This window comes from Giraffa tippelskirchi, chromosome 4 (genome assembly GCF_054371585.1).
Source record: "Giraffa tippelskirchi isolate mGirTip1 chromosome 4, T2T-mGirTip1v1.2.pri, whole genome shotgun sequence".
Taxonomy (NCBI): Eukaryota; Metazoa; Chordata; class Mammalia; order Artiodactyla; family Giraffidae; genus Giraffa; species Giraffa tippelskirchi.
In genome coordinates, this window is record NC_137278.1 from 124,417,007 (window position 1) to 124,435,212 (window position 18,206).

The 18,206-nt window shown below is 40.6% G+C and overlaps 1 protein-coding gene across 7 annotated transcripts in view; it reads left to right on the forward strand.

Annotated features, from left to right (window-relative positions):
* PLEKHG7 (pleckstrin homology and RhoGEF domain containing G7) overlaps positions 1-18,206 on the forward strand; it is an 86,090-nt gene that overhangs the window by 9,253 nt on the left and 58,631 nt on the right. For all 7 annotated transcript variants that reach the window (XR_014082547.1, XR_014082549.1, XM_081592125.1 and 4 more), the window contains 2 exons: positions 7,243-7,370; positions 9,950-9,990. Coding sequence is in view for 2 of the 7 variants with exons in the window: in XM_081592125.1 (XP_081448251.1) it covers positions 7,243-7,370; positions 9,950-9,990 (169 nt within the window). In the remaining 5 variants the exon portion in view is untranslated. The remainder of the gene's footprint in view (positions 1-7,242; positions 7,371-9,949; positions 9,991-18,206) is intronic.

Here is an 18,206-nt window from a genome sequence, read left to right on the forward strand (position 1 = left end):
GTCTTCACTTGGCCTTCTCTCATCTCTGTCTTTTCTCTGGGTATCTCTTATAAGTACACACGTCATGGGATTTAGGGGGCTTCCCTGGTGGCTCAGACGGTAAAGCATCTGCCTGCAATGTGGGAGACCTAGGTTCGATCCCTGGGTCGAGAAGATCCCCTGGAGAAGGAAATGGCAACCCACTCCAGTACTCTTGCCTGGAAAATTCCATGGACTGAGGAGCCTGGTAGGCTACAGTCCATGGGGTTGCAAAGAGTCGGACACGACTGAGCGACTTCACTTTCATGGGATTTAGAGCCCACCCAGATAATCCAAAATAATCTCATCTCAAAGTCTTTTAATTACATCTGCAAAAGCCCCTTTTACAAATAACACGATCACAGGCTCCAGCGCTGAAGAGATGGACATGTGTTTGGGGGGTAGAGGATTTTCCATTCAACCCACTGTGGTGGTGTTTAGTCACTAAGTCGTGTCCTACTCTTTGTGACCCCCTGGACTGTGCAATTCCATAGACAGAGTACCCCCAGGCTCCTCCTCCACTAAAGTGAGTTGCCATTTCCTTCTCCAGAGGATCTTCCCAAACCATGGATTGAACCCACATCTCCTTCATTGCAGGTGGGTTCTTATCTAAAATAGTAACCATCATTATATATCAATTTAAAAAAAAAAACCAATATCTTAAATGGTTCATGTACCGTTTTCTCTTCTTCGTATTTCCAGGTCTTTTTGGAGTCTGACTTGGGTATTTAAATTGAATTCTTGCTCTGTTGTTCACTAACAGTGAGACCTTAAGTGAATGCCTATCTGTCCTTCTAAGTTTCACTTTTCCTCAGCTCTATAATGAGAACAGTAATTTCCACTTCATAGAGTACTTGTGAAAATTAATGTTAGTGCATGTAAAGCTCTTAACAAAATGTCCAGTAAGAGCTGATGCTCAGGAAGTGCCCGCTGACTTTAAGTCAGAATAATGTGCAGCATGAACAATCTAGTCTTCACAAAATTTATGTATTTGAGGTCCACTGAGGGACACATTTCTACCAGCCAGAAACTTTTATGGCACTGACATGTGATCACAGGCTCATTGCTGAATGTGATGCCTGGGTGTGTGGCTTGCTCAACTGTGGGAGAAAATTCTCTGGATTCTCTACATTGTTGCCACCCCAGCCCACACCATGGACCTTCAGATCTTCAGCGGAAGACAGAGTAAGGAGAATTTCTGGTACCAGAAAGGAGACAAGATTATTCCAGCAACCATGGGACTAGTTCCTTCAGATCTGACCGGCCTGGGGCATCACAACTCAGGGTTAGTGAAAGTGTGGTTTTGTCTGCGTTTGGGTGCAGGGGAGGTGGGGGTCTGGCAAGCCAAAGAAGACTGTGAAGTCTGGGTCAGACACCCAATTAGTTATACAACTTCCTGGGTCCAGAATTTTATCCTTAAAGAACCAGAATAGCCAAGCATAGAACCAAAAGACAAAAAAAAAAAAGTGTTTCTCATAGTTGTTTGTTTAGTGTGCTTCTCCAAACTGCTAAAGGGTAGCAAGAAACTATACAGTACTTAACAGTGACAATGGCATGCCAGCCAGCCACACCCCAAACATTTTGCAGTTATTCTCAGCTCATTCCTTAGTTTAATCTTCCTCTGAGGAAATTGGGTACCAAAAAATTCTCTTCCACACCCTCTTCACACAGGATGCCATGACCCCATGTACATTACCATTTCGTTCGGGGAAGGGAGATAAGTCTGAATTTATTACAGTGATTGCTTCCAGGAAGTAATCAATTTAGAACTGGACACAGTGACCCTACATGCTGTGTCTTAAAAGAAGCGGTCCCATTTAGAATAGCAAAAATAAGATACAGAATCCTGATACAGCTATCAGAAATACTTAGAGATACTTTTAAAACATTCTGGCCTGACATTACACATTCAGATTCTTATTCAATTAGTCTGGGCTGATCTGTGGTCAGCCCCATTGTGGGGACAGCTATTATAAGGCCAGTGATGAGGTTACTATCCTTTAGCAGTTACTAAAAGAAGTAGGTTGGGCTTGCTTGGTGGCTCAGTTGTAAAGAATCTGCCTGCATTGCAGGAGACTCAGGTTTGATCCTTGAGTCAGGAAGATCCCCTTGAGAAGGGAATGGCTACCCACTCCAATATTATTGCCTGGATAATTCCATGGACCAAGGAGCCTGGTGGGCTATAGTCCATGGGGTCACAAGAGTCAGACATGACTGAGTGACTAACACTTTCACTTTGGAACCACCAGCACCTCTCCCCCCATGAGACCTAAATGCAAAGTCATTCTGAATTCATTGCAACTGCATTAACATCACTAATCCAATAATCTGAGCATCTCTGGCTGATACAGGCATGGGTTCCTGTGCAGAGTGCCCAGAAATCTAGTCTGCTGCCAGGCACAAGTGATGCCGAGGCAGGTTTTCTGCACCAATTCGTGTCTCTTCATTATGTGCAAATGTTCTTTCTTACTGTTTTCCTAGGTCTCCATATGGTTACAGCTGTAATTCTTGATATTTTTATTAACCCATTCCCTCTTCTGATGAACACAAGAATGTCATCAGAGCTTCTGTTACACCATTCCATGGGCATACCTACCTTTCTAGAATGAGCATCCCTGGGTTTTAGACACCAAGGCAACAAGGCCAAGGTCATCACTCAAGCCTAGTACAAGGCAGTTGTTTTCCCTCTGTTCCATGTGTGCACACTGAATGCCAAAGCCTGCCCTAATGTGCTCCCAAAAGGATGTAGCATGTCAGCAGGTATGCCAGATAAGGAAGAAATGGATAGGGGTAACTGAATCACCTTTAAAGGTGGAGGAACTCAAATTGCATTCTGTGTATTGTGTATGCATACAATTATTCATTTGTGATCCAGAGTGGAAGAGCAAATTCATTTGGAATTTATCTGTATATCATTCTATAGATCAACATGGCTGTTTACTCAACAAGCTTATTTGGTTATCTATTCTATGTCAGGTTCTATACTTGATGCTTAAAGTCTGTGATAATAAGACACAGCATGAGCCTTCAATGAAATCATTGTAGAGGCAAAGTGGGAGGAAGTGGGAGGAAGTAGGGCAAGGTGGCTCTCTTTGGGTGGATTAGAAAAGATTTCTGGAGGGAGAGCATCTAAGCTAGAATTTAGTGATGCCTATGAGTGTGTGTCCCTGGCAGAGTGGAGATAGGCAGGCAGATGGGAACTACCTGAGCCAAGTCATGGAGGCATGAGGTGCAGGGTAAGTTTAAACAGTGAGTAGCTAGCTATTACTGCAGTACACAGTCTGCAGAAGATTGTGTCAGAAAGGGAGAGCAATGACTCAGTGTGCACAGGTTTGGTTATTATTCATTTAGTCAAGAAATATTTATCGATCCCTTACTGAAGACAAGGATTTAGACCAGGAGGTAGGAACTTAGGGTAAGAGGGGAGTAGATAAGACATGAATGTGCACAACTACCTTGTAAAGTAAGATACTTTCCACAAAGGAGGACAACCTCAGAAGAGTCTTTTATTCATTCATGTTCATCAGTATCCATGGACTGAGTTCTAAAGGAGCACCCACCGACACAAATGATAAAGACATGTTTCTTAAATAGAAGGAGATGGCATTCTAGTAGGATAAACAGACACATAAATAGAACATGATGTTATAGTATATTCGACAACCAACATAATCACATTTACTGACAGCTTACTAAGTTCCTGTCATGGATCTAAGTGCTGTATGTTGATCAGTTTATCTTCACAAAAAAAGTAGGTGTGATTAAAGTCTACATTTCACAAATGGCAGTCAGGACCAGAGAGGTTACTTGCTCAGTCAGGGTCACTCAGCTAAGATTAAAATCCAGGCAGTTTGACTCCACATTCTTAGCCATTGTTTTAGAGAACTATAGAAGCATGGAAGACAAATGCCTAAGTCAGCTTGGAGGAGGACAGGGAAGACTGATTCTTCTATTCCACCATTCATTATGTCCTCTCAGAGTCCCAAGGGAATATAAAAATAGCTTATAGAATCTTCGCCAAATTCATAGTACTTAGCAGATTGTATACCATCTAGAGTTTACGCTCAAAAGAGTAAACTTTTTCCCCCAAAGTTTACGTAGCTTACATTTCCTATTTAAATTACTGTATTTTTTCCAATCCCCTCTATCCCCATAAATACCAAACCTCATTACATGTTTCCAGGGTCTTTATCAGGAACAGTATCAAGTTCACAGGGAAGCTTCTAATACTTGTTTTCAGGGGACCTCTTGGGGCTCCAAGTAGTTTATGCTACCTAATTCCTTTTGGATAGCACTGTGAAAATTCCTGGCTGGATTTATGTACTGCTAATTCATTATATCAGTTCCAGTGTTCTGTTTGCAAAATGAAGAAACTAGAATTACATTTCTCATTCAAATTACTGTAAGTTTTCCAGCTTCCACTTAACTCAGACCCCTCCATCCTCATAACCACCATGGACATTAGATTGGCAAATAACACAAATGGGAGAGTTGTGAAAAATTGCAACTCTAATGATTTTGTTTAAAACCTCATCAGAAATAGGTGGTGAGAAAGTCAAATGAGAGTGCGGAATTCTTGGAGAAGGAAGTCCAGGATGAGGAGATGTGTGTCAGTTAAGCCAGCCTTTGTCTGCATACCAGAACCCAACTAGAACAACATAAGCAAATAAAGAATATTCTCTTGTAACATAACCAGAGACCAAGCCAGGACAGACGTCGGCATCCTGTCAGGCTCCTTTTCTCCGGTTCTGCTGTTTTATTTGCAAGATTACTGGTATACTTTCAGGTATCAAGCCATGTTCATGACAACAATAAGGGAAACGGGCGAATCTAGCCACCTCTGTCCCCTTTGAAAAATTTTCCCAAGCGCCACACCCTGAAACTTTGGTTTAAATCTCATTGGCCAAATTTGTGTCACACAGCCTCTGCTAGCTGCAAGGGAATCAGGGCTTGTCAGTGCATTAACTCGGCACATGGCACCCCAACAAGCAGTGATTTGACAAGGGCAGGCACACTGGCTTAATAGCTAGCAGTTCTGCAACATTATTCTAAAATTTTCCAATTTAAAAAGAACAGAGAGAGGCCAGTCAAAATAAATTTTTAAATCCTAGGAAATGCAGCTAATTGAATAAATCTGAGCCTGATTTTATCTAAGTAATTTCCTTTCAAGTTCCTTAGATAATCCATGGCCCTAAATCTCATGAGATGAATAGGAGTTAGACAGGTTTGGAGAGGGCAGAGAGAGTACAAAGCATTCCCAGTTAAGCCACTGACATGTGAAACATTTTGTGTGGGAAATTACAATCCATTCCCAGAGAATAAATTGCAAAGTAAAGAATATTAGGAAGGTTACTGGGCCAATTCATGGAAGGCTTGTATGGATACTTTAAAAACGTGTTTATCTGAAGCTAGGAAGGACTAGGGCCAGACTTATATTTTGGATAACTTATATTTAGTGACTGGATGTGGGATAGAACCAAAATGATGGAGCAGAAGGTGAAGATAAAAGTGATGAGACAACTGTGTTAATACAGATGGAAGCCGTTGAGGACCTGGTCTAGGGGATGCCAGCACACAAATATGAAGAAATATTTCTTTGAGCATCAGGGGAGACTTCTTAGAGGAAGCAAGCTTTTATAACTGACAGTTAACTTTCTTTTATGCCTCTGTCATCTGTCTGCAGAGTCTGAGGCATTCTTACCTCATAGATTTTGTAGGAATTTATGAGACATAGGTTATTCACTAATTAGACATGCCCATACAACTTGTCCTACTGTTCATATGTAAAATGATTTAAAATGTTTTTAGCAAAGGCTGAGAATTTGAAATATATTTTAAAGGTAGGAAAGACCTGTATCAAGGTACTTGTATTCTCAAAATCAGTTGTTCTCCAACTCTGAGTATCTAAGGAGCTGGGTAAAACCGCAGATGCAGTGGTCCACCTTTAGACCTACTTTATCAGAAGCCAAGAGGTAGGACTTGGGGATGGGTAATAAAATAAATTCCACTGGCTATTCTAATACCAAGCTTTGGTCAACAGCATGTTAGGCCTGACAGGACATGAGCAGGACCCCAGCAGCAGATATATTGATAGGAAGAAGGGCATGAGAGCCAAGAATATTCAATTATGAGACAAGAGATGAAAGTACAGGCAGAAAGGGCATCAATCCTGCAAAAAAGTCAGCAGCATGGCACTTGGCTACAAGGCGTGGAGGACTCACACTGTAGGTAGGTGGGAAAGTGGAAGGATCAGAGGAAGGACTGGCCTAGGGAGCCTCAAGGGGCTCCAGGCAAGGCCTCTTTGTTGGAGGAGGAAGCTGCGTGGCAATACTCAAATCATAATATCCAAAGGAAAATGACAGACCCAGACTCCAAACTTTCAAGGCAAACTCACAGCTCTACTTTTTGTTGGAGACAAAATTCCTCTGTATATAAAGTAAATGATATGCTAAGCTATTTGATTAAAAAGGGAATTTAGAGATTACATAGGTTGGTAAGTAGAGGGGATTGCATTCCCTCATCCTCAGAAGAGACTAAAGGAATATCTGAACAGCTCTGACGGGGAAACTGAAAATCCCTGCAATTGAATGCTGTAATTCCTTACTCATTTTGTTCCTTAGAAATCACTGATCACATGCCTAGTGATTTTGCGGCTACTCCGCACTGTGTCTGATGTCAACCATTTATTTTGTGCACATCCGACAGATAGGAAGTTTCATGAAATAGGGTAGAAGAAAGGAGTAGGTAGATAGGCCTGTTGGCTAAGCTTTTCCAACACCAGTTGCCATTTTTCCCTGGGAAAAATAAAAATGTTGCCTTTAAACAACCAGCCTCTGATATCTAGGGGTGTGTGTAGTGGCCATGCCAATGCATCCTGTTCCCTCTGAGGCCACATGAGTAACTTGCAAAGACTCTTGTGTTTAAAGGCTTTCTCCTAGTGTCCTCCTGAGTCGGAACATGTCTGGTATGTTTGTGTTGACACTTAACAGGTAAACTCTTATGCTTTGGGTTAGTCAAAACCCAAAAACAGTCAGTAAGGCTTAAAAAGGTGTCAAACATGGGTTGTATGGGTCATCACAGCCCTCCATGCCTGGAGTGGCCTCCTAAGAAAGCCAGCATTAATCAAGATGCCAGCAGTCACTTCTGAGTACCCAGGGGTGGTCTGAGTGATAGCCCTCCCTGCATGTCAGCTATAAGCACTCTCCTTCCATCTCCTGAACACAGGTTCTACGAGCACAGGAGGAGTTCTGTGGTGCTCAACTTACCTGGCCTTGAGGTGTTCCCCGGGGACCTTCTGGTGTCAGCTGGAGCTGCGGACTACCTGTGCCATCCACTTCTGCTGCTGAATTCAGGTCCTGTCCATTCAGCTTTTATTTACCTGCCTGCTATGGGATGGATATTATAATAAGCAGACGATATCTACAGAATATTTAATGACTACGAGAACATGGGCACTAGTTAGATATCTCACCAACAAGGACAAGCATCAGCCATGAATTATGGGAACCAACTGAATTGGGCATCCCACTTACAGAGAGGCATAAGTTATGGACCTTCCTCAAAAGGTCCTCTTGTCAAATAATATACCCCATGTCCAGGACCTGGAACAGGTACACCAAGTGATGGTCACCGTCCTGGAGCAGAATGCCCTCTCTGGGCTGGTGGGTAGCATCCCTACCGTTGCTGTAATCCACCCCCTGCTCCTGACCTTCAGTCTTACACCATTGTCTCCAATGAGGGTGGTACTATGTGGAGACAAAGGACCTGGTGACAGAAGATTCCTGTTAGAGCAGACTAGAGAGAGGCAGCCTTAAGGGTGAATCTTCTGCATTTTGAAGTCAGTTGTGGGAAAAAAGAACAGTTGCGTTGTTCGGGACACATTCCCATGGTCCTGATGGTAGCTATTCAGAGCTAAAAGGAGACTTTAAGATTATCATTCACCCTGGTAGTTTTTAAACTGGCTTTGTTCTTAGCAGAGCCCTTTTTTACAGAAGAATCCTTACTTGGAAATCCAGTCTACAAAACAGATCCAGATGGAGTTTCAGTGCTTGAAAATGGGCTGAGTCCCAAAGACTCACCTCCAAGGCATTGCCCTGAAGCCAGGGGCAACCTGTGGCAGCCTACTTGGAAAACCAGCCAGCTCTTTCCTCTTTCCCATGTGTGCCTAGCGAGACCCAGAAAGGAAAGGTGACCTAGTCGTGGTGTCTGCTGGTCTGTGTCAGAGGAATGGGATTCAGACTCTTGACTGCTAGCTAGCCCTGTATGCTCTCCACCAGCCTGCATCAACCTCCTGTTGTACAAGCAGCCGTAGTCTTATGTGTGGAACTCAGCCATAAGTGAATAAAGTATAAATAGCATTCGTATAGCCCTTCAATCTTTATAGAGCCCTTTCACATCTACTGTCTTAGATGACACAACAATCCAAGTGACTATCTGTCTCACAGGATATGGCCACCCAAATGAACACACAAAAAGGCATTCAAGGGACTCAAGGCCAGGCCCCTTGACATTAAAGCGACTTCTAACCACAGTGTAGCCTTAGGAGTTAGACCATGTTCTGTAATGCTTTGCAAATGCTCTAAACTGGGTAACAGCTAAAGCAGTACTTCCCAGATGAAGAGCTTCAGCATTGTCTGAAAAATTCTGGGGTCCCATGCCAGGCCTTCTGAACTAGAAACTCTGGGAATGGGGCCCAGCAGTATCTGTTTTAATAAGCCCCCCAGGTGATTCTTTTACCAGCTAAAGGTTGAGATTCACTATACTGAAGAACAAGGTCACAATTGCTGCATGATATTCTTTGTTCTTTGCTAGGTGGGTGTGCCTGGCATCACAGTAGATGCCACATAATGAAAAATGTGCAGCATTCTTCACCATATCGCTGTACGCCCTCGTCTCCAGGAGTTTAGAATAGAGTCCTCATGTCCCCAAACCATGGTCTCATATGGTGCTTGTCCAGAGACCACAGTTATCGCAGTTCAATTTGAACATCATAATTTACCACCAGACGTTTGAAGGCTGGGAGTGGTAAAGCAGATTTGTCTCTAAGGGAGGTTCCACCTAATCTCCCCTTTAGAAAGATCAATAAGGTGGTCAGGATGAGCAAGATAGTTGGTTGGATTCCAGGGTTCCAGTGGAAAAAGTCCCACAAACACACTCTTTTTTGGTAAATGGTTTCATCTGATGGAAGTATTAATATTATGCAGAATCTCCTGATGAATTAGTAGAAACAGAGACAAACCTTTAAGACATCCATTTTGTGTGTGGAATTATCAGAACATCTCACCTAAACCTGAGAGATGATTCACAGCTTTTTTCTGGGTTGCATTAAAAATTAATGAAAATGACATAAAAATCAAGAATCCACAATCTAATCTCTTTACTTCTCGATCATCAAAAGAATGTGTTACTGAATGACTTCTCAATTTGAGGCAACTCCTAAAGACTATGTGGATGATATCCAGTAAAGACAATAAGCCCCTGATCTAAAGATTGGTGATATGTTGATGTCCCCCTATTTCAGGAGTCTGCACTCATCCACACCTGGGGATTATATGCTAGGGTGGTTTCCAGTGTTAAAATGAAGCCCTTTCAGCCCCAAAGTCCTATATAACTCTGTCTAAAATTAATTATGCAGCATTTTATTGCATTTTATAGATTTCTCCTTGTGTGGTAGGGGGAAAAGAGGCTGAAACAGGACAGTATCACCAGAAGGTAACAATAGAACACCAGCCTTTCAGTTGCAACATTGTTTCATTCACTGAACTGCATAAATATATATATTCGTTCTGTGCATTCTCAAGACAAGGAGAATTAAAGCAGGAAAAATTCTGTTTGGCTCCTTTGGAAAAGTGGGTTTTGTAATGCACTGCTTTGATCTGTCACTAGTTCCTCAAAGTACTAACATATCTTCTCTAATTTCTTCACCCACCAGAATCCAAAAAGCCAAGATGGCCTTTCTCCAAGAGAGGAGTGGTGAGTGTTGAGCAATTGTCGTTTTTGTTTTAATTAAGCCTCCAGTAGCTGGGAAATGGAGGAATGTCTGAAAAGCCTCTTCATTATACTTTATCTTCTTGTGACAGCAGATGGCACATGAAGTTTAAATTATATCATCACATTTGTAGTGGTGGATACAGGACTTGCCAAATGATGCCACTTGGTACAGTGATACAGTGCTAATTGCCGGTGGTTAGTTAGCTCTGCAAGAAAACAAAGCAGTCCTAATATTGTGATGCCTTACAGCTCCAAATTTATAGCTTGACACAGCTCACTTGATGGAGAAAACTTGCGCAAGCGTATGCCCCAGTTTGCAGTCAGTGTCGAGCATATTGGGAACATTGAAAAATTAATGAGATATTACAGAAACAGATTCCACAGATACATTCTATTTCTGGGAAAGCTAGTTGGATTAATCCTAGTGGATTTTCTTTAATTCCTGGTGCCCTCAATTATTGAAGAGTTATAAATTGAAAATCAGTGGTGCCTGATTCTTTCCTGCCTAGGACATGAGCTGGCCACAGTGAAACCTTCCCTGCTGACATGCTGAGGACAGAGGGAAGGAGGGTTCCTCACTCCTGGAGTGAGGAGGAAGGAGAGGAACTGACTGTGTTCACCCCACAACACCTACGCACCACAGCCAGCAGCGCCAGGAGGGCCTTATGAGTAGTTACTGCACCTCTTTGTGTTAAAAAACACAAAAAATCTCACGTGGCCTCTCCAATCAGTTTACCATCAATTGTTGACATCTACCTTGGAGGTTCTATGGATGCACATACCTTGATATTTTTTTTAAGTACCCTAGCTAAATTAAAGGCTCTCTGAGATTTCAGTCCCAGCTGCTCCACTTACTGCTCTGTGACCTTGGCCAAATGAATTCATTTCCCTCAGCTCCAAGTCCTTCTCTGTTTAAGAAAGAAAAAAAAAAAGCAGATGGTAATAGTACCAGCCTCATAGGGTGGTTGTGACAAATAAATAATGCATCTGAAGTGTATCCCAGCACTGGGAGCATCTGCAAAAAATCAGTAGTGGCCATATTTTTGAGAGTATTATTTGTAACCAGGGTTTGGAACACTACTTGTTCTCATAATCAAGTATATGAGTGAATTTCAAGGGGAAAAAGTTGGTGTGAGTGTCTTAGTCACTTTGGACCGCTGTAAAGTACCACAGGCCAGGTGGCTGAAACTGCTGATATTTATTTCTCACATCTCTGGAGGCTGGGAAGTCTCAGATCAGAGTGCCACATGGTTAGGTTCTGGTGAGAGTTCTTTTCCTGGCTTCCAGATGGCCTGCTCTACCGTGTCTTCACATGTGCAGAGAGCGCTCTGGTGTCTCTTCCTCTTCTTATAAGGATACTAATGTCATCCTGAGGGCCCTACCCTCATGACCTCATCCAAACCTAATTGCCTCCCAACAGTTTAACCTGCAAATACCACTGAGGGGTTTAGGCTTTAAATATATGAATTTTAGGGGAACAGAAACGTTCAGTCCATAGGGACATAGTCTAAATATCACAAGTTGAAAATCATAAACTATTAGTAAAACTAATTTGTCACCAGGGCTGTTGCTCACCAGTCATTCTCATTTTGCCCCTCTTTAGGGACATGATATGACTGTTTTCCTGGCAGATCTGAGGCAGGGCCTGTGGTGCCGCCTCTCCTGGGATCCTTACTTATTTAAATGGAAGCAGAGTCAGTTGTCAGTCAGGTCTGGGGTCACAGCATGCATGCAGTCATGTCTGACTTTTTGCGACCCCATGGACTGTAGCCCACCAGGCTCCTCTGTCTATAGGATTCTCAGGGCAAGGATTCTGGAGTGGGTTGCCATTTCCTTGTCTAAGATGAGAGGAAGGGGCATCTCCCATCAGCTCTCCTGAGGGCTGCTCCAGAGCAGGAAGCTAGATTGTGCTTTTAGAAGGGAAGTCTTACCTAAGGAAGGGATATACCTACAAGTTTTTATGATCCATCTGTTTTTTTCCCATAAAGTAATTTGTTCCACATGTATTGGATAACTGTATGTGCCAAATGCTGGACGAGGTATGTAAGATGCCAAGATGCTTATTCTCAGCTTACAATTGAAAAGGTCAGACTGACATGTAAATTGGAAAAATATTAGATAAATGGCTTGCACAGTGTTGGAGGTGGGTAGGCAGAGGTAGAGATATACAAAGAACAATCAGTGAAATGACAAAATGTTTCAGCAAATGTTCTTCATCAGTAATAGAGGGAAATTCATTTCTTAAAGGCCCACTTTTAAAGGGAAACAATATCTGGTCTCCTTAAAAATTAGTGTCTACTCCTCCATCTTTTTAGCCTTTTTAGCCTATTGAGCAATTCATATCTATATAAATGATAATCCACATCAATATCACACACTACCATATTGTAATGTATTTCCCCAATCTATCACAGATATTTCCTTTCATTACCTTCCTTTCTTCTGTCCTTCCTTTCTTCCCAACCATCAGTAGCAACATTTGTAATAAAAGCAAGCACATATATAATTTTTACCATATTATCAGGTAGTGTTTCTGTTTACATATTCCTGTTTAGGTATTTCATAATTTACATATATTAGCTCATTAATTCTCAAACCAACAAGGTAGATAACATTATTATCCTCATTTTGCAAATGGGGAAATTGGGGTTCAGAGAGGTTTGAATAGCTTGCCTGAGATCACACAGCTCATAAGTGACAGAGGGGATATGTCTCAGCAGCCCCAGGCAGTACAGCTCTGAATCTGTTTTACCCCCCATACCGAACTGCTGCTCCAACTGTGGGGTCCATAACCAGACCTGGGCACTCCTCCCCTCTTCTCATCACAGCTCTCAAAGACGTTGTCTCTCCTCACCAATTCAAGTCAACCACTAGAAAATCCACATATTCACATACAGTCAACCCTCTGTATCTGTAGGTTCTGTATCCTTGAATTCAACCAACTGCAAATGAAAAATATTTGAAAAAATATTCCAGAAATTTCCAAAAAGCAAAACTTGAATTTGCCATGCAGCAACAACAGTATACATACTATTTACATTGTGTTAGGTGTAAGTAGTCTAGTGGACTTCCCTTATACCTCGGTTGGTAAAGAATCTGCCTGCAAAACTTGAATTTGCCATGCAGCAACAACAGTATACATACTATTTACATTGTGTTAGGTGTAAGTAGTCTAGTGGACTTCCCTTATAGCTCGGTTGGTAAAGACTCTGCCTGCAATGCGGGAGACCTGGGTTTGATCCCTGGGTTGGGAAGATCCCCTGGAGAAGGGAAAGGCTACTCACTCCAGTATTCTGGCCTGGAGAATTCCATGGACTCTATAGTCCATGGGGTCAGAAAGAGTCAGACACGACTGAGCGACTTTCTCTTTAGAGATGGTTTAAAGTATATGAGAGGATGTGTGTAGACTATATGAAAATACATTTTATATAAGGGACTTTTAGCATCTGTGCATTTTGGTATCTGCAGAGGTCCTGGAACCAGTCCCCCTAGGATACTGAGGGCTGACTATATTCCAGTTTATTCCAGTTCCATATCACCAGTGTCTACGACAAACTTTCATTCCACCCACCTCTTAGTTATTTTTTAATTGGAGGAAAATTGCTTTACGATGTTGTGATGGTTTCTGTAGTACAACACTAATCAGCCATAATTGTGCATATACCTCCTCCCTCTTGAGCCTCCCTCCCCTCCCCTGATCCCACCTCTCTAGATCATCATGGACCGTCTGGCTGGGTTACCTATGTTGTATAGCAGATACCTATTTTAAACATGGTAGTGTATATATGTCTGAGCTGCTTTCTCCATTTGTTCCACTCTCTCCTTCCCCCACTGTGTCCACAAGTCAGTTATCTATATCTGCATCTCCATTCTTCCCTGCCAATAGGTTCATCAATACCATTTTTCTAGATTCCATGTGTATGTGTTAATATACGATATTTTTTTTCTCTTTCTGACTTCACTCTGTATAACAGGCTCTAGGTTCATCCATCTTACTAGAACTGACTCAAATTTGTTTCCTTTTTATGACTGAGTAATATTCCATTGTGTATATGTACCACATCTTCTTTATCCATTCATCTGTCAGTGGACATCTAGGTTGCTTCTCTGCCCTACCTATTATAAATAGTGCTGCTATGAACTTTGCGGTACATGTGTTTTTTTCAGTTATGGTTTTCTCAGAGTATATGCCCAGTAGTGGGATTGCTGGGTCATATGGTAGTTTTATTCCTAGTTTTTTAAGAAATTTCTATGCTGTTCTCCATATGTCAATATGAAATCTCCCATACTGTTACATATAGTGGCTGTATCAATTTACTTTCCCACCAACAGTGCAAGAGGGTTCCCTTTTCTTGCACATCCTTTCTAGCATTTATTGTTTGTAGACTTTTAGATGATGGCCATTCTGATTGGTGTGAGGTGGTACATCACTGTAGTTTTGATTTGCATTTCTCTAGTAAATAGTGATACTCAGTGTCTTCATGTGCTTATTGGCCATCTGTATGTCTTCTTTGGAGAAATGTCTGTTAAGGTCTTCTGACTATTTTTGATTGGGCTGTTTTTTTTTCCTGATATTGCAGTGTATGAGCTGCTTATATATTTTGGCGATTAATCCTTTGTCAGTTGTTTCATATACTATTATTTTCTCCCATTCTGAGTTCTCTAGTGCTCAGTCATGTCCGAATCTTGGTGACACCATTGATCATAGCCTGCCAGGCTCTTCTGTCTGTGGGATTTCCCAGACAAGATTACTGGAGTGGGTTGCCATTTCCTTCTCTCATCTTGAGGGTTGTCTTTTAATATTGTCTATTGTTTCCCTTGCTGTGCAAAAGCTTTTAAGTTTCATTAGGTTCCATTTGTTTGTTTTTGGTTTTTTTCCATTACTCTAGGAGGTAGGTCAAAGAGAATCTTGCTGTGATTTATGTCAAAGAGTGTACTGCCTGTGTTTTCCTCTAAGAGCTTTATAGTTTCTGGCCTTACATTTAAGTCCTTAATCCATTTTCAGTTTATTTTTGTGTAAGGTGTTAGAAAGTGTTCTATTTTCATTCTTTTACATATATCTGTCCAGTCTTCCCAGCACCACTTACTGAAGAGTCTATCTTCGCCCCATTATATATTCTTGGCCTCTTTAATCAAAGATAAGTTGCCCATAGGTGCATGGGTTTATCTCTGGGCTGTCTATCTTGTTCCATTGGTCTATATTTCTGTTTTTGTGCCAGTACCATACTGTCTTGATGACTGTAGCTTCATAGTATAGTGTGAAGCCAGGAAGATTGATTCCTCTAGTTCTATTTTTTCTTTCTCAAGATTGCTTTAGCTATTCAGGGTCTTTCATGATTCCTTACAGACTGAAATTTATTGTTCTAGTTCTGTAAAAAATACCATTGGTAGTTTCAGAATGATTACATTGAATCTGTACATTGCTTTGGATAGTATAGTCATTTTTACAATATTGATTCTTCCACTCCCAAGAGCATAGTGTATCTCTCCATCTGTGTCATGTTTAATTTCTTTCATCAGTGTATTATAGTTCTCTGCAATAGAGATCTCTTGTCTCTTTAGATAGGTTTATTCCTAGATATTTTATTCTTTTTGTTATAATGTTGAATGGGCTTGTTTCCTTAATTTCTCTTTCTGAATTTTCATCATTAGTGTATAGGAATGCAAAGGATTTCTGTGTATTAATTTTATATCCTGCAGCTTTACTATATTCATTGATTAGCTCTAATAATTTTCTCACGGCATCTTTAGGGCTTTCTATGTATAGTATCATGTTATCTGAAAACAGTGAGAGTTTTACTTTTTCTTTTCCAGTCTGCATTCCTTTTCTTTCCTTTTCTTTGATTGCTGTGGCTAGGACTTCCAAAACTATGTTGAATAGTAATGGTTAGAGAGGGCACCCTTGTCTTGTTCCTGTTCTTAGAGTTAATGCTTTCAGTTTTTCACCACTGAGAATAACGTTTTCTGTGGGTTTGTTGTATATGGCCTTTATTATGTTGAGGTACATTCCTTTTGTGCCTACTTTCTGGAGAGGTTTATCATAAACGATAAAAATTTTGAATTTTTGAATTTTGAATGATAAAAAGTGTTGAATTTTATCGAAAGCTTTGTCTGCATCTATTGAGATGATCATATGGTTTTTATCTTTCAGTTTGTTAATATGGTGTATCACATTGATTGATTTGCATATGTTGAAGAATCCTTGCATCTCTGGGGTAAAGCCCACTTGATCATGATGTGTGATCCTTTTAATGTGTTGTTGGATTCTGTTTGTTAGAATTTTGTTGAGGATTTTTGCATCTGTGTTCACCAGTGATATTGGCATATAATTTTCTTTTTTTGTGTTATTGTTGTCTGGTTTTGGTATGAGGGTAAAGGTGGCCTCATAGAATGAGTTTGGGAATCTTCCTTCCTCTGCAATTTTCTGGAAGAGTTTGAGCAAGATAGGTGTTACCTCTTCTCTAAACTTTTGGTAGAATTCACCTGTGAAGCCATCTGGTCCTGGGCTTTTGTTTGTTGAAAAATTTTTGATTACCATTTCTATTTCCATGCTTGTGATTGATATGTTCATATTTTCTATTTCTTCCTGGCCTAGTTTTGTTAAATTATACTTTTCTAAGAATTTGTCCATTTCTACCAGGTTGTCCATTTTATTGGCATACAGTTGCTCTTATGATCCTTTGTGTCTTTGTATTGTCTGTTGTAACTTCTCCTTTTTTATTTCCAGTTTTATTGATTTGAGTCTTCTTTTTTTCCTGATGAGCCTGGCTGATAGTTTGTCGATTATTTTTGTCTTCTCAAAGAACCAGCTTTTAGTTTTACTGATCTTTGCTGTTGTCTCTTTCATTTCTTTTTCATTTATTTCTGCTCTGATCTTTATGATTTCTTTCCTTCGACTAACTTTGGGAGCTTTGTTCTCTTTCTAGTTGCTTTAGCTGTAAGATTAGTTTTGTTTTTTTTTGGTGTTTCTCTTGTTTCTTGAGGTAGGCTTGTATTGCTGTAAACTCCCCTCTTAGCACTGCTTTTACTGCATCCCATGTGTTTGGGGTTATCATGTTTTCATTGTCATGTGTTTCTAGAAATCTTTCTTTCCTTCTACTAACTTTGGGGGCGGGTTGTTCTTTTTGTAGTTGCTTTAGGTGTAAGATTACATTGTTTATTTGGTGTGTTTGTCTTGTTTCTTGAGGTAGGCTTGTATTGCTGTAAACTTCCTACTTAGCATTGCTTTTACTGCATCCCGCAGGTTTTGAGTTGTCATGTTTTCACTTTGTCATTCCTCTTTGATTTCTTCGGTGACCTCTTGGTTATTCAAAAGCATATTATTTAGCCTCCATGTGTTTGTGTTTTTCAGTTTGTTTTTTTCCCCTGTAGTTGATAAACACAGCCTTACAGCATTGTGGTCAGAAAAGATGCTTTAAATGATTCCAGTTTTTTTAAATTTACCAAGGCTTGTATTTATGACCCAAGATGTGATCTATCCTGGAGAATGTTCCATGTGTACTTGGGAAAAAAGTGAAATCTACTGTTTTGGATTAAAATGCCCTGTAGATAGCAATTATGTTCAACTGGTCCAATATATCACTTAAAGCTTGTGTTTCCTTATTAATTTTCTCTCTGGATGATCTGTTCATTGGTGTGAGTGGAGTGTTTAAGTCCCCCACTATTATTGTGTTACTGTCAATTTCCCCTTTAATAATTGTTAGCATTTGCCTTATGTATTGAGGTGCTCCTATGTTGGGTGCATATATATTTATAATTTTTGTGTCTTATTCAATTGATCCCTTGATCATTATGTAGTATCCTTCTTATCTCTTGTAATGGTCTTTATTTTGAAGTCTATTTTATCTGATATGAGTATTGCTACTCCCTCTTTCTTTCTATTTCTCTTTGCATGGAATACCTTTTTCCAGTCCCTCACTTTCAGTCTGTATGTGTCCCTAGGTCTAAAGTGGGTCCCTTGTAGACAGAATATATAGGGGTCTAGTTTTTGTATCCATTCAGCCAGTCTGTATCTTTTGGTTGAAGCATTTAGTCCATTTTCGTTTAAGGTAATTATTGATATGTATGATCCTGTTACCTTTTACTTTTCTGTTTGGGGTTTGTTTTTATAGGCTTTTTGTTTCTCTTTTGTTTCCTGTCAAGAGGAACTCTTTTAAGATTTGTTGTAAAGCTAATTTGGTGGTGCTGAATTCTCTTAA